The 26,164-nt window shown below is 43.6% G+C and overlaps 1 protein-coding gene across 2 annotated transcripts in view; it reads right to left on the bottom strand.

The window, feature by feature from the left end:
* The window catches only part of AOAH (acyloxyacyl hydrolase), a 106,929-nt gene that overhangs the window by 27,845 nt on the left and 52,920 nt on the right, over positions 1–26,164 (bottom strand). For both annotated transcript variants that reach the window (XM_036327314.1, XM_036327313.1), the window contains exons 12-13: positions 12,525–12,616; positions 1,024–1,106 (exon numbers count right to left, since the gene is read on the bottom strand). In XM_036327314.1, the coding sequence (XP_036183207.1) occupies positions 1,024–1,106; positions 12,525–12,616 (175 nt within the window). The remainder of the gene's footprint in view (positions 1–1,023; positions 1,107–12,524; positions 12,617–26,164) is intronic.

Raw genomic sequence — 26,164 nt, 5'->3', positions numbered from 1 at the left:
TGCTGTGCGGATGACGATGGTCAGAGGTGCGTGCTGTGAGAGCTGTGAGGCGGAATCTGGGTGGAGCCCACCAGAGAGCCATGGGTGATGAGTAACATCTTCCCTGGGCACTGGGTCTGCCATCTCTGCATCCTGGTGTCACCAGACATTCCTTGGCAACTCCCTAGGCTCTGGCCAGGCCATGGCTTATCAGCGAGGAGTTTCACCGAGCCTTGGGGCAGTGGACTGGCCTGGGGCTGAGGCGGGAGGCGAGGACCACACAGGGGGAAGCCGTCCATCTAAGGATGTGCTGGGACACAGGGGGAGCTGGCGGAGACTGCGAGTCCCCCCATCGTTCTGAGGACACGTTCCTTTGCTTAATGGCTTTGGGGGTTTCAGCCACAAACACTAAGCTGTTTTTCGTCAAACTCCCACCCAGTTAAAATGTGGGAGCCTTTGTACCAGAGGGGAGGGCAGAGTCTTTGCAACGACCTTGATTGTGCTTAGTTCTCCTGCTGATGCTCAGTGAGGTCTTGCCTCCTGAGCCTCGGACGCCCTGCCCCCGGGCCTCCCTGGAACATTGCTGTTGGGTGACTGTCTGTCTTGATTGCATCTTGTTTCGTTTGGTATCTGTCTGCCCCTTCGTCTATATCAGAGGTCCTCAAACGACAGCCCGCGGGCCACATGCGAATACAAATATTGTATTTGTTCCCGTTTTGTTTTTTTACTTCAAAATAAGATACGTGCAGTGTGCATAGGAATATGTTCATAGTTTTTTTTTAAACTATAGTCCGGCCCTCCAACGGTCTGAGGGACAGTGAACTGGTCCCCTGTTTAAAAAGTTTGAGGACCCCTGGTCTATATCTTAACTGCACCTTGTTCCTTTCGCTGCGGGGAAAAGGCTCTAAGCCCCGGGCCCCTCTGTCAGAAAGGGAGATGTTTGTTTCATCCCGTGGCCTTGCCACTAATTCTCAGCTTTTGGTGCTTGTGAAATAAAGTCCGTCAGCCAGGGCACACAGGTGAAGGCCGAGTGTGGCCACCTACCGTTTTTTGAAATATTCTGGTAGTCCCGGTGATTGCAGCGGTTCCTTTTCCGTAAGTGAAGGTAGATAGAGTTTTCTTTAATGCTGAAACAAATACATACATGTCTGCTTAATGTTGGGACATTCACATGATCAAGTACAAACACACATGTTTTTATTATGAGTTTTTAAAATGGGGTGAGAATGAACTCAGACAATCACATCTCTATCGCTGGGTTTTTCTCCAAACTGTCACTGCCTAAACTGTACAGGAAACAGTCCTATAAACAATTGCACGGATGTGGAAAGATCGAACTTTTTTTCTTATGGAGGCCTTTGTAACCTTTTTACCCAAAGCTGCTCTAAGTCTCTCGAACAATTGGCTGTCTTTATCATCTCTGCATTTTAAACTTGGCCATGTTCCTTTCTTCTCTCAGTTGCTATGAAGCTGTGGCAGACACTCTTGTCTTTCAGATCCATGTCTCCCCTTTGTCCGTTTTCATGGACATTTTAGTAGGACACAGGTCTGCCCAGAACAATGGCTGCTTTCCCAGCTGCCCTTGCAGGTAGGTGTGGCCACTTCACTACTAAGTTCTGGGCAATGAGGTGGAAGTGGAAATGTTTAGCAGCAGTTTCTGGGGATACTAGTATTTCTTAGGACACAATTGGCAGGTTTCTTTGCTCTTTCTTTGTCCTGTTAGTCATTCTGCTGCCCAGAATAGGAATGCTGCCATTTTAGGCTGTAGGGGTAAATTCTACCCTGGGAAGGTAGGGGGTGAGCTGGAAAGACCCTGGACCCCAAGGAGCAGTGAACTTGGGCTCCCATACCTGACCTGGATTGCACATTCCCGAACTTTCATATTTGAGAGAAATAAACTCATGTATTATCTTATTTAAACCACCCTGTGTTGAGTCTCTCTGTTACCTGTAGCTGAATCTAAAACCAATGGACACAGAGTTTAGAGACAAATGTGTGACCAGCATCAGGCTATAATTACACCTATTTTAAATCATTTTCTTGGTTCCTCTTTGTCCCATCTTTGATTTTTCTATGTTCTTTTGCTACGCTTTAATTTAAATGCAATTTAATGTTATAATTGCTATAGTGTTATAGGCTTCCTAAACTCCTTGAAACAGACCAGGTATAAACTAATGAATAGTAATTAAACTCAGAAGTACTTGATCACCCCTGACACCCACATGGGGAGATGTAATAAAAATAATTGTTGTTATAAGCCACTAATGTTGGTAGCACCTTGTTATATAATGACTAGAGCAGGGGTGGGCAAACTTTTTGACTCAAAGGCCACAATGGGTTCTTAAACTGGACCGAAGGGCCGGAACAAAAGCATGGATGGAGTGTTTGTGTGAACTAATATAAATTCAAAGTAAACATCATTACATAAAAGGGCAAGGTCTTTTATTTCAATAGTTTTATTCATTTCAAATGGGCTGGATCCAGCCCGTGGGCCGTAGTTTGCCCACAGCTGGACTAGAGGCTCAGTGCACAAAATTTGTGCATGGGAAGGGGGTCCCTCAGGTTGGCCTGCACCCTCTCCAATCCGGGACCCCTCGGGGATGTCCGACTGCCAGCAGTTGGACATCCCTCTTATAATCTGGGACTGCTGGTTCCTAACTGCTTGCCTGCCTGCCTGCCTGATTGCCCCTAACCACCTCTGCCTGCCAGCCTGATCTTCCCTAACTGCCCTCCCCTGCCGGCCTGATTGCCCCCTAACTGCTCGCCCCTGCTGGCCTGATTGCTCCTAACCACCTCTGCCTCAGCCCCGCTACCATGGCTTTATTCAGAAGGACATCCAGAAGATGTCCGGTCTAATTAGCATATTACCCTTTTATTAGTATAGATAGACAACCAGGCGGAGGGTTACAGAATTCTAGGGAAAAAGCACTTTCCCTCAGATGTTTGAAGGATCCATTGGCGCCTGGTCTCCTGGTGCTGTTGTCTGAGCTGTTCTGCTCCTTGATCCTTTGAGAATCTGCGGCAGCATCTCATTCCCAGTGTTCTAAAAAGCCACGGTGACAGGCTGGGATGGCTCTATTTTCATTCACAGTGTGAGACACTTTTAACCTGGAAATTCACGTCACTCAGTTCTGAGAGGTGTTCTTCGATTACTTCATCGCTGTTTTCTTCTTCCTTTTTTTTCTTTTTTTTTCTTCTTAAAATCCCTCTTATTAGGATATAGAGTCACCTAAACTGGTCTCTAATTTTCCTAGTTTTCTTTTCTGCCCTATCTCCCATATCTTTGTCTTTTGCTCTATTTTCTGGGTGATAGTCTCAATGTTCTCATTCTAGGAAAATCATCTTATGTCACTAGTGTAATTTCCAAGGGATCTTTTTTGTTCTTTGAATGTTTCTTTAAATTTAGCATAATGTTCTTGTTACATCGTTGAAATAGCTCATCTTTTTGAAGATATTAATTTTTAGTTACTTTTATAAGTAGTATATTAACTAGTGGTGTTGTTGTTTTTAAAATCCCTAGTATACAAAGTTATAGTCTGTTTCCTTCAGGTTGATTTTTCTCTTTGCTTTTGTACTGTCCTTCACATTCAAGGCTTCCCTCAGATATCTATGGTCTTGGGTTGCTTGTTGGCTTAGAGTTAAAAGTGGAAACTGGTTGGAAACGAAAAGCTGGTTGGAAAGAGAGCCCCTGGGTGGGGCTTGCTACTCTGGTCCTCACCAGCGGCTGGCCAGGCCTTTCTCGGGGAGCCCCTGCTGTCCGTGTCTTTTGGGGGCTTTCCTCTTGGGGTGTGCAGATTCCTCAGGAAAGGATCTTCCTGTCTCCAGCCAGGTTGCCCACACTCTGGGTTGGGAGGTGTGTGGGCCTCAGTGGTCAGCACTCATGTGATTTACTAGGGTGTCCCTCTCCCGACTCCTATCCAGTGTCTCCCAGTCCAGAAACCCTTCATCTCAGCCTCTCCAGAGAAGAAACCTCTAGGCTTATCCCAGATCCAGTGAGGGCTTCTCTGCCCTCCCCCCATCCCCGCCCCGGGTGGAGTTGGGAAGAGATCTGAGGTTCTAGCTGCAACCTTTCAACCAATACTTCTGTGTGTAGCAGCACCCCCACTTCTGGCGTACCATAGGTAGCTGATTCCCAAGTCTTCTGGAGGTCCTGCCACGTAAGGGGGTTGCTTCTCCCCATTCCCTCCTGCCAGCTTAGGATGCCCGTGCCTGAGTGGGTGCAGTCAGGGACCACTGGCCTTCTGCTTTCTGGCTCCCAACAGGTTGTGGCTCTTTGTCCTTGTGGATAAACTCATTTGCTGCCATTTTAGATGGGCTTCCCAGGGGAGAGAAGTCTGCGTCATTACCCAGAAGCCCGAACTCTACAAACTGCATGGTTTATGACCTCTGCCTTGCTTATTTTATTCTAGTATGAAAAAAAAAGATGGGAAAGGGACATCAGATCCGAATTCAATACTAAAATAATTTCACGGTCAATAAAGAGGGGCTATTTTCCTTTGGGAAAATAATTGTTACCATACCTATATTTTTGATAATTCTAAAAACAAAATTTATGGACTGAAATACTGTTTTGCTCATGCCCTGCTCATGGAGAGTAAATAGTGTGGATACGGAATTATGGATTCGGTTCGTTGCACCGTATCTTCTTATTACAAGAACATAGAAATCTTTACCATAGGTGAATGAACATTCTGATCAGAAACAGCATCTAAAACGTTGGGATTAAGGTTTTGTATGAGGCACTAGAAAGTATTTCATATAATCAAAGACATTGTTTTCTTTTATCTCCATCTCAAATACATAATTGCTCCTGTAAATTCTAGGAATTGAATTTGTCAGGGAGTGCTCAGGAGAAGACAGAGGGATCGATACAATATTTTGAGAAGCTTATCACACAATATTTTGAGATGCCCACAAATTGAGAAGATTGCTTACTAGAACATTACCTGTAGACAGGGTCAGCTGACCTTGAATTAACAGGATAAACAGTGTGCACAGGAAGGCCTACTGTGACCACCTTTCTGGTTTTGAATCCCCCTCCGCTTGCTCCCCTATCCTTAGTTGAACTCAGGGTCCCAGTATGATTTTTTTTTTTGTTTCTCTCTTTTTCCTCTGTTGTGCTTCAAAGCCCAGTCCCATGGGCTAGTAGGCGAGGCGATGGCTTCAGTCTGTAACCTGAGGGGTGCAGATGAGGAGTATAGAAAGTTCTCGTCCTCACACCTCCCCCGATGACTAAGGTGCTGGTGACGTCAGCACAGGGAGTGGAACTGCAAGTACTAGTATATCCGACTAAATACTCAAAATAGGTAAGTCTCAGACACCGTGTCTACTAGTTTCTTAGTTGCTTTTCCCAACATGGGCTCAGGTAACACAAAAAACCACTTTCTCTGAGAGACATCTAATCCCACTCCCCTTCCATGTCACTATGACGGAAAGAAAGACAAAATAAAAAAAGAATAAAATCAAGGATGAGCCTCGAGAGTAAAGCAGACAAATGAAGTGGTTGACTTGGAACGGAAAACATGATCTCTTCCTGCGTTGAAGAGATCACAGCAGACCCTACTTGGAGAGGCAACTCAGTAGCTTCCCAGAAGGCTTAGCAGGGCGGAGGTTTGGGGACAAACCAAGTGGGATGCTGTTCAAGCGACAGTGATGTACCAGGTGCTGGTGACTTTTTTGAGGCCAGGGGCACGGCTAGTTTGGGTTTAAATTCTGAGGTGCTATGAAGTTGAATCTCAGGGAATCCGTCACAGAACTGACAGGGGCTCAGAAGGCTAGCAGCAGGGCCAGAGAGAGGAAAATGGTGATATTTGCGGTGAAGGGTTAGGGCAGGGGAGTGGTTAGGGTAAAACTGGGTCACACCGAGACCAGACAGGCTTTCTCCGGGGACCTCTACGAGGAAGTGTTAAGAAAAGGGTAGAGAGTTTCCTTTCTGATGTGGGTGGAGGTCAGGCCAGCCTGGGGATGGGTTAAAGACCTTTAAAAGTTCCTTCCAGTCCCAGGGCCACATCCCAGGGCCCCGTGGAACCGCTAGGTCACTGCATCACAGAACAACCATGGTTTCAGCCTTAGGGAGAGAGAAGCAGGCAGAAGACGGTTTGCTGTGTATTCAGGGAGATTGGCAAAGGCTAATGATGCAAGGGTGTGTGCAGGGGAGGACGGCTGCAGAGGAAGTTCTGGGAGTTCAGACATGAAAAGATGATCAAGACCGCGTGACGGATTTTGAATTTGGAGCAGCAAAGTAGTACAAAGGAATAGACTTCCTTGGCATCGTGTTCAATAATTCATGAACCGCCCAGACAGGCTTCCAACCTGGGAACCTCCCGCTAAGATTCTGGCTCTCAGCTCAGAGCAGTTGCAGCTCTTTCCACCCTGGCTTTTCTCAGCCTCAGATCTGGTTCTAGGTCCCTGTCTCAGGGTAAACATTCACCTGTGACAAAGCAGAGACCTGACGGCTGTGGCTGCATCTAAATCTGCAAAGCCCACTTCGCACAGAAGACGGTGTTGATCATCTAAACAGCATTTCTCAAAGGAGGCTCTGAAACACGAGTTCCTTGAGGGGTACCTTTATCCTAAAACAGATTATATCTCGTTCTGTGGTCAAATAAGTTTTAGGAAATATTTCACATAATATCTTGGAGATCCACAAAGGGTTTTGGCTTATAAAGGCTCTGCTAAGCCCCACAGGGAATAAACTTGTTTTCCTTTATTTAAACAGCAGTTAGAAAAAATATTTGACCGAGGAATCTCCTTTAAAATGTGTTTAATGCCCTTTACCATCTCGTGGGACTAGTGTTTCACAGACAGTATTTGAAGAGTATGGCTGAGTGTTCTCTGTGACCTGGATTTGGGCACTGGGGTTGGAGATGGCCCCAAAATCTCAGGTTCAGGAGGTTACAAGACTTCTGCCAGGGAAATGTGCAGGTCTTGTATTTACTTTGACCAGTTTAGATGGCAAAATGATATCCCTCGCAAGAAATCCCCACAGCATTCACAGAGAGCGCTACAGCCTGCTCATGGCGGCGTAATGAGAAGAGTGAGGACTGGAATTAAGGGGGCTGTCCGTCAACAGGAGAATGCAGCAACCTGTACTGTGAGAGGCCACACAGAATCGCACAGGAATGCAAAGTGCTCCGGGAGGAGTTGCTGGGGCGAAGCAGTGGTTTATGGAGTGTTTCTGCACAGTATGATGTCACTTGTGGCAGAACTCTAGCCAAGCATTTATTTCGTTACGTGCAAATATCTGCATGTAATCACGCAGGAAGGCCCTGGGTGAAGTCACACGAAATTGAGGACAGAGCTTTCTTCTGGGAAAAGGGGTGAAATTGGGGGAGGGTTCCAGCTTTTTACTTTATGTACCCGAGTCATTTTTTAAAATGCAAATATATTCACGATTTGAGTAAATACATTTAAAAAAGGAAAATTCAAACATAAGTAGAGTCAACGGGGAGACATCGCAGTGGAGAGACCTGTCCGTCTACGGCGGGGAGAGTCCTCTGGGCCGGAGCCACAGAGCCCGGCTGGTCCTCCGCGCCCCAGGGCAGCGACGCCTCCTGCACCATCCCTTCCTGTCTTCTCTGCGGCTGTGGTCCTCCCTTTGCCCACTGCCCTCTCTCTTTTGCATCTTCCTACCACTAGGCAGGCTGCAGGCTTTCTTGTCTAAAGATGTCTCCCTGACCTTTTGTTCCCAAGCAGCTATCACCCCACTCCTCTGCTCCTTTTGATAGTAAAACTTATTAAAGACTAGTATATTGATTTTTAGAGAGAGAGAGGAAGGGAGAGGGAGAGAGAAACATTGATGTGAGAGACAAATATTGGTTGGCTGCCTCCTGCACGCCCCCTACCAGGGATTGAGCTTTCAAACTGGGCGTGTGCCCTGACCAGGAATCGAACCAGCAACCTTTCAGTGCATGGATGACACCCAACCAACTGAGCCACGCCGGCCAGGGCTAAAAGTAACATTTCTTGAGTTGTGGATGCTCAGCTGCATTTACTTCGCCGCCTCCCGAACCTCTTCTCTCCCATCAGGCTCCGTCTCCGCCCACTGAGACGCCCCTGAGAGCCATCACTGTCCACACCCCAGGGCCCTGCTCAGCTCCCGTCTCCTCTGCCTTGAGCAGCATTTGGCTGAAGTCCTGTCTCCTTTGGAAACACGTTCCTCCCTTGGCCTCCAGGACACCAAATCTTTTAGGTTTCTTCCCACTGAGAGGGCTGTTCTTTCTCATCGTCTCTTCCCCAGCATCTCCGTGCTGGGGTCCCCAGTCTCTGTCCTCAGTCTTTTTCTCGCCCACTCCCTGGAACAGCAGTTCTCTATTTTTGGCTCTCAGTCTGCTTTACACTCTTAAAATGACTGAGAAACCCAGAGAGCTTCTGTTTATGAGAGCTGCAGCTGTCAATATTTATATATTAGAAATTAAAACTTAGAAAACTAAAGGAACATATAATTTTTAAAATAATGATATCCATTGCATGTTAACATAAATAACATTTTTTTCCTGTAAAAATGTTTTCCAATGCGTACCCCCAATGAGCGAGAAGGTTAGGATCATTTTAACATTTTTCAAATCTCCGATGTCTGTGTGAACAGAAGCCCGCTGGCTGCTCGCGTCTGCCTCGGGGTTCCGTCGGCTGTGAGCGGTTGTTTTGGTGGGAGCGTGGGAAGAAAACCTGGTCTTAAACACACACGTTGTTGGGAGAGGGAGTAGCATTTTAATGTCCTCTTCATAGAACTTTGGATAAGCTGCTTGGATGTTATACCAAAACTTGTCAAATGGTAGTTTCTTAGAGACTGACTAGCTGTATTGTGGAATCGGAAGTGATATCCGTGAACTCTCTGCCCCTGGTTGCATGGACGTGTGCTGGTCTACCTTGTGCTCTGAGTGGGTTGTTTCTCACGCAGGATTCTATGCATCGCACGCGGGTCGCGGAGGAACGCTGGCTCATGGAGTGATGCGGGAACGCCAGATGCTGATGCATTTATGACACGACATTAAAACCCACGTCCGTTGCCAGCACCACCTGCCCGTTAGCAAGGCCTCGGAATCCTCGGTAGCTGTCGAGGCCACAGAAGAGCCAAGTTTTCCAAAATTCACATTTTTCTTTGAAAGCTCAAATGTGCTGATTAGCAGTCAATGCTGTTATTTGTTTTCCTCGAAGTGACACGTTCATCTGATTCATTTTGGATAAAATATCTGCTGTGTCCAAGACTGAGTAACCATAGTTTGCTTTCCAAGCTTTTTTGTTTTTTTCCAATAAAAAGGGTGTTCCGTGAAAAACTTACTGATTCTGCTCGCAAGTCAACACGCAGGTGCTTGACCTTAAGACAACCATCACATTTTATTTGCAGCAAAAGTGCTTCATGCAGCCTTCCCATTTCATGAGATGAGATTTAAAAATACATATATATATTTTATTGATTTTTACAGAGAGGAAGGGAGAGGGATAGAGAGAAACATCGATGAGAGAGAAATATCGATCATCTGTGTCCTGCACGCCCCCTTACTGGGGATGGAGCCTGCAACTAAGGTATATGCCCTTGACCAGAATTGAACCCGGGACCCTTTGGTCCGCAGGCCAACGTTCTATCCACTGAGCCAAACTGGCTAGGGTTCATGAGCTGAGATTATTAATAAGACCTGCACTTATTTTAATAGAATTAGTGACTTTTTTCTGCTTCATAGGCAACGTTTTGAAGGGAATATCTCCCCCGCCCTATTAAACCAGGAGTGTGTGCAGGTGGAGACCATAGGACACCTAATATAGTTGGGCGCTACTGCTTTGACCCATGCTCAGGTGGCAGCGACTTTACCTGCCATTGCTTTTGCACCGTTGGCAGTGCAAAAGGCAAATACTGTCTTAATATTGTTGTGAGAATAGTTTTTACCTTGTGGACCTCCTTAGACACCCCCCAGGGGTCCATGGACCACACTTGGAGAATCACTAATGTAGACTATATCCTCTCCAATCAGCCTCACCCATCTGCAAAAGGCCAATGCTAATTATTTGTTTTGCAAAGTATAATTATAGGACAGCTAATCATGGACAATTATAGCACATGTAATTTTTGAATAATGGATTTAATAAGGTTATTAAGCTCATTAGTGTTTAGTACTTACATGTCTTTTTTAAAAAACCATGAAATTAGGTTAGCAAATCTTAGCGGCAAATCCCTTCTCTCCCATTTTCTATGTGTAATGCCCCAAGTGTCTTGGTTTGCAGTCATACACTGCTTTCAAAACTGTTCTCTCATGTGATGTCTATTGGGTCAGAGAGAATAGGTAACCTCTAACTGTCAGATTCTAGGACACCTCTCATCAAAGATGTGTGTTTAAATGTCCTTGAACGGCAGCACTGAGACACTTGTGACAATGGCTTTGTCCATTTCCTTCTAAGCGTTTGCTATGTTTCTGGCCCAGATAGCAAATTTAATGCAGAGGCAGAGGGAGCAAATTGTACTCTAGACAATTCCATCTAATTCACACCCACTTATGGGGACTCCCTGGTCTCACTCTAGGCTCGCCAGCTGGATATGGTAACTTGGTAATTGCTTTTGGTTGTTTTGGCTTTCATAACTTCTGATGGGTAACATCAGCTTCTTTCTCCTTCCTTCCTTCCTTCCTTCCTTCCTTCCTTCCTTCCTTCCTTCCTTCCTTCCTTCCTTCCTTCCTTCCTTCCTTCCTTCCTTCCCTGATCTACGAGTGTGGCCCTATTTCTCCTCCCAGCCCCCTCTGCTCCCCACATTTAAGGAACCTCTTTATCGTTTAGCCCTGGCCTGTAGAACTCCACTGATTGGACTGGCTCCTGGCCCCACTTTCAGAAGGAGGTGATTTGAACAACCACAAATGTGGTTATTTTTGTTAAGGATTTGGAGTCACCTGGCTCCCTCTCTGGAGTTTGTTTGGAGGAAAGAGTACACCTGTAGGGCATTAATGGAGTACCACTGCAACTAACAGCTGGTCAAGCACCCACTATCCCACAGGGTGGGGCTTACCAGGCATGAGCCCGACTCTTCGAGCACAGTAACCCCGGCCCTAAGGAGACATGGCTCCTAGACCTTTTCTAGCTCTGGCCCATACAATGGCATGTACTGTCTCAGGCACAGCTAGCCAAGGGGTGGGGAAAAGCATATTTCCTGGGGAGAAGCGAGACATCTCTCCCCAGGAGTTTCCTCCAACGCTTCTAAATCAAGAAGCATCCTCAAGTAGGATGCCGACTTGAACATCATGTTGTTCTACAACCGCTAAGCTTGCACACTGGCGAGAACTTCAGAGACCAGGTGCAACTCAACTGCATCATGTCACGAGGCCCAGGGATGCTAAATGTCCCACCTAAGTCCACACAGACCTGACCCCTGTCCTGTGAATGCAGTTTACCTCCTAACCTGCCACACCGACTCCGGGGGATGGTAGATATCGCTTTTAAAGGAGAAGTCCTCTCTTCCTGAAGTTTGGGTATTGTTTCCTATCCTTCTGGGCCGTGGCTTCTTTAACTTAAATAGGATTTTCCTGTGAGTTAATTGCTTTTGGAGACAATCTGAACACAAAGCACTGTTTTCAATCTTAAAAATATATTTTTGGCTTCTCATCATTTCCTTCCTAATATCAGGTTTCTTGCCCCCAAGCTAACCACCTCATATAGGGTTTTTTCTTTTTCTTTTGTCTTCGACCAACTCAATTGCTTTCTGAATCACATTGGGAGAAAACAAAGCAAAACACATGATTTTAAGGCTTATTGCTGTTTGAATTCTCTGAAACCAGAGAGTCAAGAGAACAGATTCTGTTAATGTGTCGAAGGATGTAAAGATTCACAAAGTTGTGTTTTGGCACATTTATCTTGTATTCTTGTTACTTATACTTTTATCTCATATGTCCTACTTGAATGAGATTTGACTACAGAGATGGGACAAGCCTTATTAAACTTTAAGACATTTATACCATCTGCACCCGATTAGGTAGCAAGTACTTAACTATTTTTAAAATAAATGAGTAAAGATATAATCAAATAAATTATTCACCATATGCAATGTCCTCCATTAAATACAAATGGGGTGCGTAAGCTGTGAATGGCTGTTCCCAGGCCCTGAGTCAACACCCAATTGCACATAGCAAAGTGGTCTGTGCTACTCAGACTGTCCACGCATCATCTGTACCTTCCTATCTAGAGCATTGATGCCAGCATGATTCCAGGGCCTCGAGCCCTGCCTTTTAATTTTATGAATATTAATTTATGCAGGTAAATAATCAAGTAAACTTCTTGGTCCCTTGACTCAGAAAACTTTAGCCATGTGCTGAATATTTTCTGTCAGAGGCCAACTCTACAGCCCCCTCGGTGGGACTACCCCCTTCTCGCCTGCACTGATAAATAGAATCCGCTTTACATCCCACTGGGTGGTGGACTAGGTCGGGGGTGGGTTTGTTGTGTGTCACTCATATTCTAGAAGCCATTCCTAACAATTCACAGCTCAACGTTTTAGAAGAAAGCCCCATCTTCTGCTCTATTTTTACACAGATACACTGAAATATTTGAAGGCTTGTAAACATACATACCCGCTAGTGGCGTTCAGAAATCCAGTAGCACCAGAAAGTTGGGGCCAGTCAAGCTCATCAGTAAGTGCTGTGGGTAAATTGAAGAAGGATTTCTAAAGAAAAAATAAAGAGGTGATCGTCAAAATGGTCATTTGTTTTCTACAAGTAGTAAGGTTATTCATTGCCTAGGCATTGCTCTCTCTCTCTCTGTCTCTCACTCTGTCTCTTAATCCCTCTCTTTAAGGGACTTGGGCATTTAAGGCATTTGCCTCTTAACTTTAACCAGCATCAGGACATTCACAAACATGCGCATCCCTCCTGAACTTGCTCCCCGCCAGCGGCTGGGAAAGATGCAGAGCGCATGGCAGCGCTGACTCATCCCTCACTTGAAAGGGATGTTTCAGCAGATGGGTACACTTCCCACTCTTTTAAACTTGCTGAGATTTTCTCCGCATTTGAGTTTAGACATTCAGGAAATCGACTGCCTGGAAAGTAATAAGACCCAAGCCCCCAGCAAAAATGCCTCCTTGAGTTCAAAGCTATGCCCTCAGTCAAGAAGAGGGTGCCTTCTGCCCTCCTTGGGGGGTGTCAGACACCTTTGAGAATCTACTTATGGTTCCTTTCCCACAAGGTGCATGTGTGCTCAACGTGTTCGATGAGTTCAAGGACTCCTGACACGGTGCTGACAGAATTAGGATTCATTGACCACGTTTCTATGGCTTGTGCGAACTCGGAGAAGAGAATGCTCTCGGCTGTGTCCCCTTTGTGTTTCTGTGATACATGTCCTTGGGAATGAACGCCCTTCTGCTCTAATTTCTAGAGAAAGATTACCTAGACCAGTGATGGCGAACCTTTTGAGCTCGGCGTGTCAGCATTTTGAAAAACCCTAACTTAACTCTGGTGCCGTGTCACATATAGAAATTTTTTGATATTTGCAACCATAGTAAAACAAAGACTTATATTTTTGATATTTATTTTATATATTTAAGTGACATTTAACAAAGAATAATCAACCAAAAAAATGAGTTCTCATGTCACCTCTGACACACGTGTCATAGGTTCGCCATCACTGCCCTAGACTGATGTTTTCAGAATAGGGTTGCCAGATGTAGCACATAAATGTCCTGCTAAATTTGGGTTTTAAGAAACAAAATGTGGCCATAACCGGTTTGGCTCAGTGGACAGAGCGTTGACCTGCGGACTCAAGGGTCCCAGGTTTGATTCTGGTCAAGGGCATGTACCTTGGTTGCGGGCACATCCCCAGTAGGAGGTGTGCAGGAGGCAGCTGATCGGTGTTTCTCTCTTATCGATGTTTCTAGATCTCTATTCCTCTCCCTTCCTCTCTGTAAAAATCAATGAAATATTTTTTAAAAAGAAACAAAATGTGGTGTAGACACACAATGGAATACTATTCGGCCTTTAAAAAGGAAGTTCTGACACATGTGACAACATGGACGAAGCTCAAGGACATTATTCTAAGTGAGATAAGCCAGTTTTACAATAAGATAAATACTGTATGATTCCACTCATGTGAAGTTTTTAGAGTTGTCAAACTCATAGAAACAGGAAGTAGAAAGATGAGTGCCAGAGGGGGAAAGGAGAGTTGATTTTTTTTCAGTAAAGGGTTAGTTTTGTAAGGTGAAAGAGTTCTAGAGTTTGGTCCCATGATAATGTAAATATACTTAATTGTATATTTAAAATTTGTTAAAATAGTTTGATGTTATATGTATTTTAGCACAATTAAAAGAAGCAAATATGCAAAATTTTTAATCTCAGGTACACAAGGAATAATTTGTAGTAAAGTATATCTCATGAAGTGTTTGGGATATACTTTTACTTCAGAAATTCAAATTGAACTGGGTGTCTGCCGGGGTCCAACCCCAGCGGGTCCAGGGGTCCCCAAAGGTGTGGATGGAGTCGGCGAAGAAGGAATGACACAGAGACAGCGTTCAGTTGATCAGCAGCCTAGCCAGGATCTCTAGCCAGGATCTCCAGCCAAGTTCTGGTCTGGATCTCCAGCGAAGTTCTGCTTAGGATCTTCAGCCAGGTTCTGTAGCCATGTTCTCTTACTAGGTTCTCCAGCCAGGTTCTGTCCAGGTTCTCCAGCCAGGTTCAGTCACCAGGTTCTAGTCAGGTTCTCTTGCCAATTTCTGTAGTCAGGTTCAGTCCAGGATCTTTTGCCATGTTCTCTCGCTAGGTTCTGTCTCTAGGTTCTGAGGCCAGTTTCTGTCCAGGAACTTTTGCCATGTTCTCTCCAGCGAAGTTCTTCTGTCTCTAGAGAACGTTCTGTGTAGGTTCTGTGCCTAGGTTCCGTCTCTCCGTTCTGTGTTCTAAGTTCTGTATTCTAAGTTCTGTCTCTTGCTGTCTTGTTACATCTGTATTTATACCAGTTGATTCAATCCTATCAATCTCTATTACAAAGGTTAGGGCGTTTCTTATCTCCATTCCAGGGAGTAAAGATTATGTAGCTTAAGCACGATTGTTCGTAGTTAAAGTGATTAATTACCCGCCTGGCACTTAGTTAAGAGGTTTTATTCCCTCCCTAACTTCAGGGGAAAATCCCTACCTGGGGAAACAACCTTTCTCAGAGACCTTGGTTAAAACACATAGTGCCAAGAAGGTGAGCAAACATATTAAGAACAGTATGCCATATATGCCAGGTCCCTTGAAACAGCAAGCATGGACCGGCTCCCGGCAGGTGTCCTGTATTTCACCTGGGAATCCTAGTTTGGATAAACACTCTGAAAGCCAGTGTCTCCTTTTTCCCTTGACTGACAGGAAACCTCAATGTCTGGCTACAGGAAGCAGTTTATCATAATGTCATTGCTTCCATGTGTCCTTCGGGGAGTTTCCTTATAGTAATTTACATTGAATTTTTATCATAAACGTACTTCTTTGTAATCAGGAAAACACACCACAATGAAGATACAATTTTAATCACATACTTTATAAAGTGACCCCCTGATATTCACCTGTAACTGACAAATAAAATTTTAAAAATATAGATTTTCAAATCTTTAATGAGACAGAAGTGTGGCTTTTCCTTCCCCAACAGCCCGAGATTCCAATTCTCTGTAGGAGCCAAGGTGGGGAGCCTCAGGGAGAGGAAGTGAGCAGGAGGCTGGGCCATATGCCACTTGAAAAATTGCATTCAATGCTATGATTGCTTTGATGTGATTGGCTTTCAGGTATTAGCTTTATTTTTAATTCTAAAAGAACATTAAAGAAGGACTCTTTAAGTGCCTCTGAAGGGGCCATGGGTTTTCAATACTGAAGACGAGATGCCAGGGATTGGCACTTCATCCTCACCCCTCAGCAGGAAGCACCCACCGCGTTCTGCTCAAAATTCCCCCAAAGGCGGTGACTCAGCTACTCTCTGTTTTGGTTTCCATTTCTCCTGCCACTATAATCAAATGTTTTCTCTCTGTGTGTGTGTTTTTAATCTTATTGTTTCCCCTTAGGTTTGTCTGTTTATGTGTTTGCTGTAGGAACTAAGAATATTCAGTTCTGCTACAGAGTTGGGAAAAGCAAACAGAATGGGTGAAGTGCATAAGACGTGTTAAGCCGAGATAGTGGATAAACAGGTAGGTGGCTTGTGAGACGTGGGCAGAACTTACGAGCTGTGTTACGTGACAGCTTTCAAACGTAAAAGGTGTGAAAAGTTGAAAGAACAATGCGACGCGCCCCACACCGCTCTCCCACCTCCTTAGTCATGTGCATAGGGACAACCCCATGTCTGGGACAGTGGGTAGGGACTGGGCTTTCACAGGAAGTTGCTGGGCGCCGGGCAAAGATCGTCCTCTAGGAATCAGAGGATCTGACTTTTATATCTGGCTCTACAAAGGCAGTAAAGCTCCATGGTTCGGACCTGACACATTAGAAGTGGGGTCCATTCTCCATGCAGCCCCATGCTCAGCCAGGGGTGGGTTTCTCAGATACGACTCTTAGCTCCACAGTGGGGAAGAGGAGATGTTGAGGAGTGAATAGGACAGGTGAGGCCATGGTCAGACACCTGTCTTGGGAAGTGGAGTGTCCATGTCCCTGGTATTCTCCTGGCTGGGAGAGGATACCCCAACCACCCTGGAATCCTCCCCTTCAGGATTTCCTCGGAAGTGGACAGCGCCCGGTGCTGAATCACAGCCAGGAAGAAGGCGGATTTGCATCCCGCAGCCAGAGCCCAGGAAGGTCAGTCAGTCACCTGCATAGGTTTTTCCTGGTTGACAAACCTTGAAATAACGCAAATCTGTGTTTTCCCGGTGACACATTTAGACTTCCCTTATGGTGTCATGGTGAGGTGTTATGGTGAGGTCTTAATACTCCTCGCTGTGCAAAATCAGGGAAGATGTGGCTTTGCCAGTGTCTCAGGTTCAGCATCTTCTATGGCTCTAGATTGTTCCCCTCTGGACCTCAACAGGGCTGTTGGGAGGATGGGAGGTCAGCGAGGGAGGCAAGTTGACAAGTAGAAGCCGTGCACTGGTTCAGGGTGGACCACCGAGTGTCCCTTTCCAAGTGGACTGTCCCAGGTGTGAGAGGAGGGCATTTTATTACCAGCCAATGAGAGAGACTGGAGCTGACAAGTGGAAGCCTCCACATATTTCCCTTCCTTAGTGAATTTGGTAGATAAAAATGAGAAGTAACAGCCCCTAATAGCAATGGCTTTATAGACCCTCGCAAAAAGAGTGTTTAAGTCATATCATATTAAACACTAAACGCCTTCCTCACCCAAGATCGTTCAGGCATTTAAGGCAGGAAGTATGCAAATTAAGATCTCCCTCATTAATTCCTGCTTAGGCCTCTTGAGCATTTATGTTCTCAGGAAACTCGTCTTAAATGTGCCTTAAATGTACATATGTGGGAGGACTTGCTATTTATCAGGAGAAATGTTCCAAGTCTGTAAAGAGCATCAGAAGCTTGATGATTATTAAGTCAAAATGAAGTCAATTTTGCTTCAAAATTCCTTCTGATTTTCTCAGTGACATAAAATTGTTTGCATGTCCTAATGGCCATGTGTATACTGTTTTGGCGCAATATTTTTATATACTAGTACTCTGTGTGTGTATGTCTACGCATCGAGAAAGTCCACTGGTTCTCATTTTTTTTTTTTTTAATTAATTAATTAATTAATTTATTTATTTATTTATTTATTTATTTTTTTTTTTAAGTATTACAAAGGGTATTACATATGTGTCCATTTTATCCCCCCGCCCTAGACAGTCCCCTAGCCTCCCCTACCCCCCAATGTCTTATGTCCACTGGTTATGCTTATATGCATGCATACAAGTCCTTTAGTTGATCTCTTACCCCCCTACCTCCTGCCCCGCAACCCTCCCCGGCCTTCCTGCTGCAGTTTGACAATCTGTTTGAGGCAGCTCTGCCTCTGTATCTATTATTGTTCAAAAGTTTATAATGGTCTCTATTATCCATGAATGAGTGAGATCATGTGGTATTTTTCCTTCATTGACTGGCTTATTTCACTTAGCATAATGCTCTCCAGTTCCATCCATGACGTTGCAAATGGTAAGAGTTCCTTCCTTTTTAGAGCAGCATAGTATTCCATCGTGTAGATGTACCGCAGGTTTTTAATTCACTCACCTGCTGATGGGCACTTAGGCTGTTTCCAGATCTTAGCTATGGTGAATTGTGCTGCTATGAACATAGGGGTGCATATATCCTTTCTGATTGGTGTTTCTGGTTTCTTGGGATATATTCCTAGAAGTGGGATCACAGGGTCAAATGGGAGTTCCATTTTCAGTTTTTTAAGGAAACTCCATACTGTCTTCCATAGTGGCTGCACCAGTCTGCATTCCCACCAGCAGTGCACAAGTGTTCCTTTTTCTCCACATCCTCTCCAGCACTTGTCGTTTGTTGATTTGTTGATGATAGCCAGTCTGACAGGAGTGAGATGGTACCTCATTGTTGTTTTGATTTGCATCTCTCGGATGATTAGTGACTTTGAGCATGTTTTCATATGTCTCTTGGCTTTCTGAATGTCCTCCTTTGAAAGGTGTCTATTTAGGTCCTTTGCCCATTTTTTGATTGGATTGTTTATCTTCCTTTTGTTAAGTTGTATGAGTTCCCTATAAATTTTGGAGATTAGGCCCTTATCAGATATGACCTTGGCAAATATGTTTTCCCACACAGTGGGTTTTCTCGTTGTTTTGTTGATGGTTTCTTTTGCTGTGCAGAAGCTTTTTATTTTGATGTAGTCCCATTTGTTCATTTTCTCTTTCGTTTCAAGTGCCCTAGGAGCTGTATCAGTGAAGAAATTGCTTCGGCATATGTCTGAGATTTTGTTGCCTTTGTATTCTTCTAGAATTTTTATGGTTTCCTGTCGTACATTTAAGTCCTTTATCCATTTTGAGTTTATTTTTGTGTATGGTGTAAGTTGGTGGTCTAGTTTCATTTTCTTGCATATATCTGTCCAATTTTCCCAACACCATTTATTGAAGAGACTATCTTGGCTCCATTGTATGTTCTTGCCTCCTTTGTCAAATATTAATTGAGCATATTGGTTCGGGCCGATTTCTGGGCTCTCTATTCTATTCCATTGATCTATATGCCTATTCTTGTGCCAGTACCAGGCAGTTTTGAGAACAGTGGCTTTGTAATACATCTTGATATCTGGTATTGAGATCCCACCTACTTTGGTCTTTTTCAGGATTGCTGCAGCTATTCGGGGTCTTTTTTTATTCCAGATGAATTTTTGGAGAGTTCGTTCTAGATCTCTGAAGTATGCCGTTGGTATTTTAATGGGAAGTGCGTTGAATTTATAGATTGCTTTGGGTAGTATGGACATTTTAATGATGTTGATTCTACCAATCCATGAACACGGTATGTTCTTCCATCTGTTTATGTCTTCCTCTATATCTTTTTTCAACGTCCTGTAGTTTTCTGAGTAGAGGTCTTTTACCTCTTTAGTTAAGTTTATTCCTAGGTAGCTTAATTTTTTTGGTGCGATGGTAAACGGGATTGTTTTTATAATCTCTCTTTCTGAAAGTTCACTATTGGTGTATAGAAATGCCTTGGATTTCTTGGGGTTAATTTTGTATCCTGCTACATTGCCAAATTCATGTATTAAGTCCAGTAGCTTTTTGATGGAGTCTCTAGGGTTTTGTATGTATAATATCATGTCGTCTGCAAATAAGGACAGTTTTACTTCCTCTTTTCCAATTTGGATGCCTTTTATTTCTTCTTCTTGCCGAATTGCAATGGCTAACACTTCCAGTACTATGTTGAACAGGAGTGGTGAGAGGGGGCATCCCTGTCTTGTTCCTGTTCTTAGGGGAAATGGTGTTAGTTTTTGTCCATTGAGTATGATGTTTGCTGTGGGCCTGTCATATATGGCTTTTATTATGTTGAGGTATGATCCTTCTACTCCCACCTTGCTGAGAGCTTTTATCAAAAATGGGTGTTGAATTTTGTCAAATGCTTTTTCTGCATCAATTGATATGACCATGTGGTTTTTTTCTTTCAATTTGTTTATGTGATGTATCACGTTTATTGATTTGCGGATATTGTACCATCCTTGCATCCCTGGGATAAATCCTACTTGGTCATGGTGTATGATCTTTCTGATGTACTGCTGGATCCGATTTGCTAAGATTTTGTTGAGGATTTTGGCATCTATGTTCATGAGGGATATTGGCCTGTAATTCTCTTTCATTGTGTTGTCTTTACCTGGTTTTGGTATTAGGGTGATGCTGGCTTCATAGAATGAGCTTGGAAGTGTTCCTTCCTCTTGAATTTTTTGTAGTAGTCTGAGGAGGATAGGTTTTAGTTCTTCCTTGAATGTTTGGTAAAACTCCCCTGTGAAGCCGTCTGGTCCTGGGCTTTTGTTTGCTGGAAGCTTTTTGATGACTGCTTCAATTTCTTCCATAGTTATTGGCCTGTTGAGATTTTTAGATTCTTCCTGATTGAGTTTTGGAATGTTGTATTTTTCTAGGAATTTGTCCATTTCCTCCAGGTTGTCTAGTTTGTTGGAGTAGAGCTGTCCATAGTATCTTTTAACAATCATTTGTATTTCTGTGGGGTCTGTTGTTATTTCGCCTCTATCGTTTCTGATTTTGTTTATTTGGGTCCTCTCTCTTTGCTTCTTGGTGAGTCTGGCTAGAGGTTTGTCAATCTTGTTTATCCTTTCAAAGAACCAGCTCTTGGTTTCATTGATTTTCTGTATTGTTTTTTTGGTCTCTATGTCATTTATTTCTGCTCTAATCTTTATTATCTCCTTCCTTCTGCTCACTCTCGGGTTTTCTTGTTGCCCTCTTTCTAATTCTTTGAGTTGTAGAGTTAGATGATTTACTACCATTTTTTCTTGTTTGTTGAGATAGGCCTGTAGAGCTATAAACTTCCCTCTCAGGACTGCTTTCATTGTGTCCCATAGGTTTTGGATTGTTGTGTTTTCATTGTCATTAGTTTCCAGGATGTTTTTAATTTCTTCTTTGATTTCATTGGTAACCCAATCAATATTTAATAGCATGCTATTCAGCTTCCAAGTGTTTGAGTATTTTGGGTTGTTTTTATTGTAGTTTATTTCTAATATTATGCCATCATGGTCTGCGAAGACGCTTTTTATGATTTCAATTTTCTTGAATTTGGGGATACTTTGCTTGTGACCCAATATATGGTCTATTTTTGAGTATGTCCCATGAGCACTTGAGAAGAACGTATATTCCCTGGCTTTGGGGTGAAGTGTTCTGAAGATGTCTATTAAGTCCATCTGATCTAGTGAGTCATTTAGGATTGCTGTATCTTTGCTGATTGTTTGTCTATAGGACTTATCCAGTGCTGTTAGTGGTGTATTAAAGTCCCCAACTATGATTGTATTGTTGTCGATCTCTCCTTTGATATCTTCCAGGAGTTTTTTTATGAATTTGGGTGCTCCTGCATTGGGTGCATATATGTTTACCAGGGTTATATCTTCTTGTTGTATTGATCCCTTTAGTATTATGAAGTGGCCTTCCTTATCTCTTGTTATGGCCTTCACTTTGAGGTCTATTTTGTCCGATATAAGTATTGCTACCCCAGCTTTCTTTTCCTTTCCATTTGCCTGAAAGATATTTTTCCATCCTTTCACTTTCAGTCTGTGTGAGTCCCTTCTAATGAGGTGGGTTTCTTGTAGACAGCAGATGTATGGGTCATGTTTTTTTATCCATTCAGCCACTCGATGTCTTTTGTTTGGAGCATTTAGTCCGTTTACGTTTAAAGTTATTATTGAAAGGTACTTGTTTGTAGCCATTTCTGTTTTTGTGTGGCTGTTTTCTTTCTGAGCTTTTTATTTCTTATTTTTATACCAGTCCCTTTAGCATTCCTTGCATTGCTGGCTTGGTGGTGATAAACTCCCTTAGCCTTTTTTTGTCTGTGAAGCTTCTTATTTCCCCTTCAAGTTTGAATGATAGCCTTGCTGGATAGAGTATTCTTGGATTTAGTCCTTTGCTTTGCATCACTTTGTAAATTTCCGTCCATTCTTTTCTGGCCTGATGTGTTTCTGTTGAGAAATCATTTGACAATCTAATGGGAGATCCCTTGTATGTAACTTTCCGTCTCTCTCTTGCAGCCTGTAAGATTCTCTCTTTGTCTTGAACATTTGCCATGGTAATTATGATGTGTCTTGGTGTGGGTCTTTTTGGGTTCAACTTGTTTGGGACTCTCTGGGCTTGTGTGACTTTTTTCTTCCCCACCTCAGGGAAGTTTTCTGATATTATTTCTTCTAATAGGTTTTCTAATCCTTGTTCATCCTTCTGTTGTTCTGGTACCCCTATTATTCGTATGTTGTTTCGTTTCATGTTGTCCCAAAGCTCCCTTAGGCTTTCCTCCTGTCTTTTCATTTTTTTCTCCAATTGCAGTACGTTTTGGGTGTGTTTTGCTTCCTTGTCTTCTAAATCACTAATTCGGTCCTCCGCTTCTCCTAGTCTACTGTTGATACTTTCAATGGAGTTTTTCATTGCAGCTATATCACTCTTCATTTCTTCTTGGGTCTTACTTAAGTTGTTGATTTTTTCATCTGTTTCTTCTAGCTTCTTGCAGAGGTTGTCTATTTTTTCCTCCATCCGGTTTATGCACTCTAGGACCCTTATTCTGAATTCTTTTTCTGTCATGTTGCATGCCTCTGTATTACTTAGCTGCTTTTCTGGAGAGTCCTCCTTCTCTTTTCTTTGGGGGTTTCTTTGTCTACCCATGTTTGATCTCGCTGACATATCTAGACGTTGAGTCGTTCAGTGGCTGCTCCCTTGGTGGCAGTGACTCCTTGGTCTGTGGTTGCTCTTCTGGCGGTTGCGGTAGCAGCTGCTCTTCAGTTGGCAGCAGCTCCTCTGGTGGGTGCTGGTCACAGCTGTGGTGGCTCTTCTGGCTGGTGGGGCAAGGTTTCACGTACAGCTGCTGTTCCTCAGCAGAGGGTGTGGTGCTCAGGAGGTTGCTGTTGCTTGGATCTGCTGCGTTGATTTAAAGGCACAAAATACAACACAACAAGGCACCACGTACCAGGCACTATACACAAATATATTCACGATATGAATAACCCCAAATAAAGGTGACCACCTGAATTAAGAGAATTAGGGGATAAGGAAGAAGGAAGAGAAAAAGAGAAAAGAGAAAAAAGAAAAGAAAATTAGGGACCAAAAAAAGGAGTGCAAAAATGAAATTGGGAAAAAGGAGGGGGGAAAATAAAAGCGAGAAAAGAAAAGAAAAGAAAAAAAAAAGAGCGAAAAGAGAGAATGAAGTGGAAGAGGGGAAGAGACTTTTTTATATGAGGAGAATACTCCTATAGAACAGCCATTAATCCCAACAACTTCCAGCAACAGCTCCCTGGAGATGAATGCAAACTAGAAACAACCAATAATATAACGATGAAAATAGAATGGAGAACACTAATCCCAAAATAAAATAAACAGAAAATAAAATGGCACTTTAAAAAAAAAATGGTAAAATGGTAGCAGTAATAATACTGGTTAAAAATAAGAAGGTAGTAATTAAAAGGGTAAAATCAGGTGATGGAAAAAAGAAGAAGAAAAAAAAAAGGAAAAAAAAAGCAGAAGAAAAGAAAAAAAAAATGGTTTCTTAGTTAAAAGGTGAAAAAAGAAAAAAAAAAATATTGCAGTAGTGAAGGTCCTTCGGTTCTTCTATTCTTCAGTGTGGCTCGCCTTAGACCTGCCAGGTATTCAGGAGAGTGTTGAGTTTCCCTGCGATACCCTGTTCCTCTGTGTTGTAAACCACAGTCCTTATTTTAAAGCAAGCCGCATTTGTTTCCCAGACTGCCTTATTTTGTGTTTAGCAAAGAGTCAGTTTGTGGGTCAGCCTCTGGGTGGCAGTGTTCTGGGGTTGGCCTCTGAGGCTATAGGGCCTCTCTGTCCAGTGGAAGTTCACTGCCCAGAGCTGGCTGCGTAAGAGTTACCAGTGCTGTGTTGTTGCTGGGATTGAAAATCCCTCTATAGGCCAGACCCTGTTAACTCCCAGGGACTGATCAGGTTATTTTAATCCTTGATCTCCTACAGGGTGGAATCTGGGTGTGGCTGTGCTCCTTGCCTGGGGGCTGGGGGGAGGAGTCTCACTCTCCGGAGAGAATGGCTGCCTCAGCCCTGGGCTCAGGGGTGGCTCAGCACTCAATTCGCTGCCACCTCTCCCTGCCCCCCTTCTCTCCTCAGTCTCTCCCCAGATTCCACTCCTCCGCACACTCTCCCTCTCTTCAGCACAGGTGAGTGTCTGTATCCGACATGTCCCATGAACAGGGTTCAGTGAAAACAAACAAACAAACGCCGGCCGCGGAAACGGGGAAGGCTTGGTTTCTGTAAGCTTCTTCTCTTACCGGGACTGCATGGTCTGGTCAGCTCTTCAGGCTGCCCCCTTTAGGCTCAGTCCTCCGTGATCACAGACCCAGCTCTCAATTCCCCCGGCGGCGCCAGGAATCCCGCGGTTCTCCTTTCCCCTGTTAGGGGCTGTGCCTGTCCCAAGGGACGCGGCTGTCTCCACTGGTTCTCATTTTTTAATGAATATTTAGTAGAGACAAATCCTTTGGATTTGGGGATGTTTTAAGCCTTAGTTTCGACAAGCAACTTATATTTTGGTTTTTTCAAAGACATCTTAAGTGAGAGAAAGAGTAATAGCATCTATCACACATTCATCTGGCTCTGCCAATTTCCCGATGACAGGGAATCTTTTTGGTGCCTTTATTTCACTGTTTACATTTGAGCCCTCCTGGCCCAGCAGTGCCTGTGGACAATTTGCACAGAGTATTCCCTTCTCTAATACTCTTAACTGAGTTAGAACTAAATGGATTATTTTCAAAGAGTACAGAGTCACTTGGAGGAACCTGCAGCCAACTGCTGATGGAAAAAAGATATGAAAAATACCATCATTACCATCATTATTATGCTAAGTGAAATAAGCCAGGGAGAGAAAGACAAATACCATATGATTCCACTTATGTGTGGAATCTAATGAACAAAATAAACTAAAAAACAGAAGAGAAACAGACTCATTGGTACAGAGAGCAGACTGATAGCTGTCAGAGGGGAGGGTGTTGGGGCCTGGGTAAAAAAAAGGCGAAGTGATTAAGCAAAAACAAAAAGAAAAAAAGAAATGATCTCATGTGAGTCCTGCAAGGTTAGTAAGAGGGAGCCAGGCAAGGAGTTTAAGCATTGGAAATGCCAAGTACAAAAACCCAAGGCTAAATTCATAATATGATGTATAGGGAACACCAACAATCCCCCCTCCAAATGAACACCCCAAATATCAAGTCTACCAGTTATCTATAGCTATGTAATAAATTACTCCGAGTTTAGCAACAAAACAACAAGAGAGCCCACTGCATGGGAGAACATATTTGCCAATGTTATCACCGATAAGGGTTTAATCTCCAACATTTATAGGGAACTCATACAACTTAACAAAAGGAAGATAAACAATCCAATCAAAAAATGGGCAAAGGACCTATATAGGCACTTTTTGAAAGAGGACATACAGAAGGCCAAGAGACATATGAAAACATACTCAAAGTCACTAATCATCCAAGAGATGAAAATCAAAACAACAATGAGGTACCATCTCACATCTGTCAGACTGGCTATCATCAACAAATCAACAAACGACAAGTGCTGGATAGGATGTGGAGAAAAAGGAACCCTTGTGCACTGCTGGTGGGAATGCAGACTGGTGCAGCCACTATGGAAGATAGTATGGAGTTTCCCCAAAAAACTAAAAATGGAACTCCCATTTGACCCATTGATCCCACTTCTAGGAATATATCCCAAGGAATCAGAAACACCAATCAGAAAGGATATATGCACCCCTATGTTCATAGCAGCACAATTTACACTAGCTAAGATTTAGAAACAGCCTAAGTGCCCATCAGCAGGTGAGTGAATTAAAAACCTGCGGTACATCTACACAATGGAATACTATGCTGCTGTAAAAAAGGAGTTCTTACCATTTGCAACAGCATGGATGGACCTGGAGAGCATTATGCTAAGTGAAATAAGCCGGTCGGAGAAAGATAAATACCACATGATCTCACTCATTTGTGGAATATAATGAACAATGTAAACTGTTGAGCAAAAATAGAGCCAGAGTCACAGAAGCATTGAATAGACCGTCCAACCTCAGAGGGAAGGCAGGGGAAGGTAAGAGATCAACCATACGACTTGTATGCATGCATATAAGCATAACCAATG

This window comes from Myotis myotis, unplaced genomic scaffold (assembly GCF_014108235.1).
Source record: "Myotis myotis isolate mMyoMyo1 unplaced genomic scaffold, mMyoMyo1.p scaffold_m19_p_11, whole genome shotgun sequence".
NCBI classification, from domain to species: Eukaryota; Metazoa; Chordata; class Mammalia; order Chiroptera; family Vespertilionidae; genus Myotis; species Myotis myotis.
This window is presented reverse-complemented; position numbering and strand designations above follow the sequence as displayed.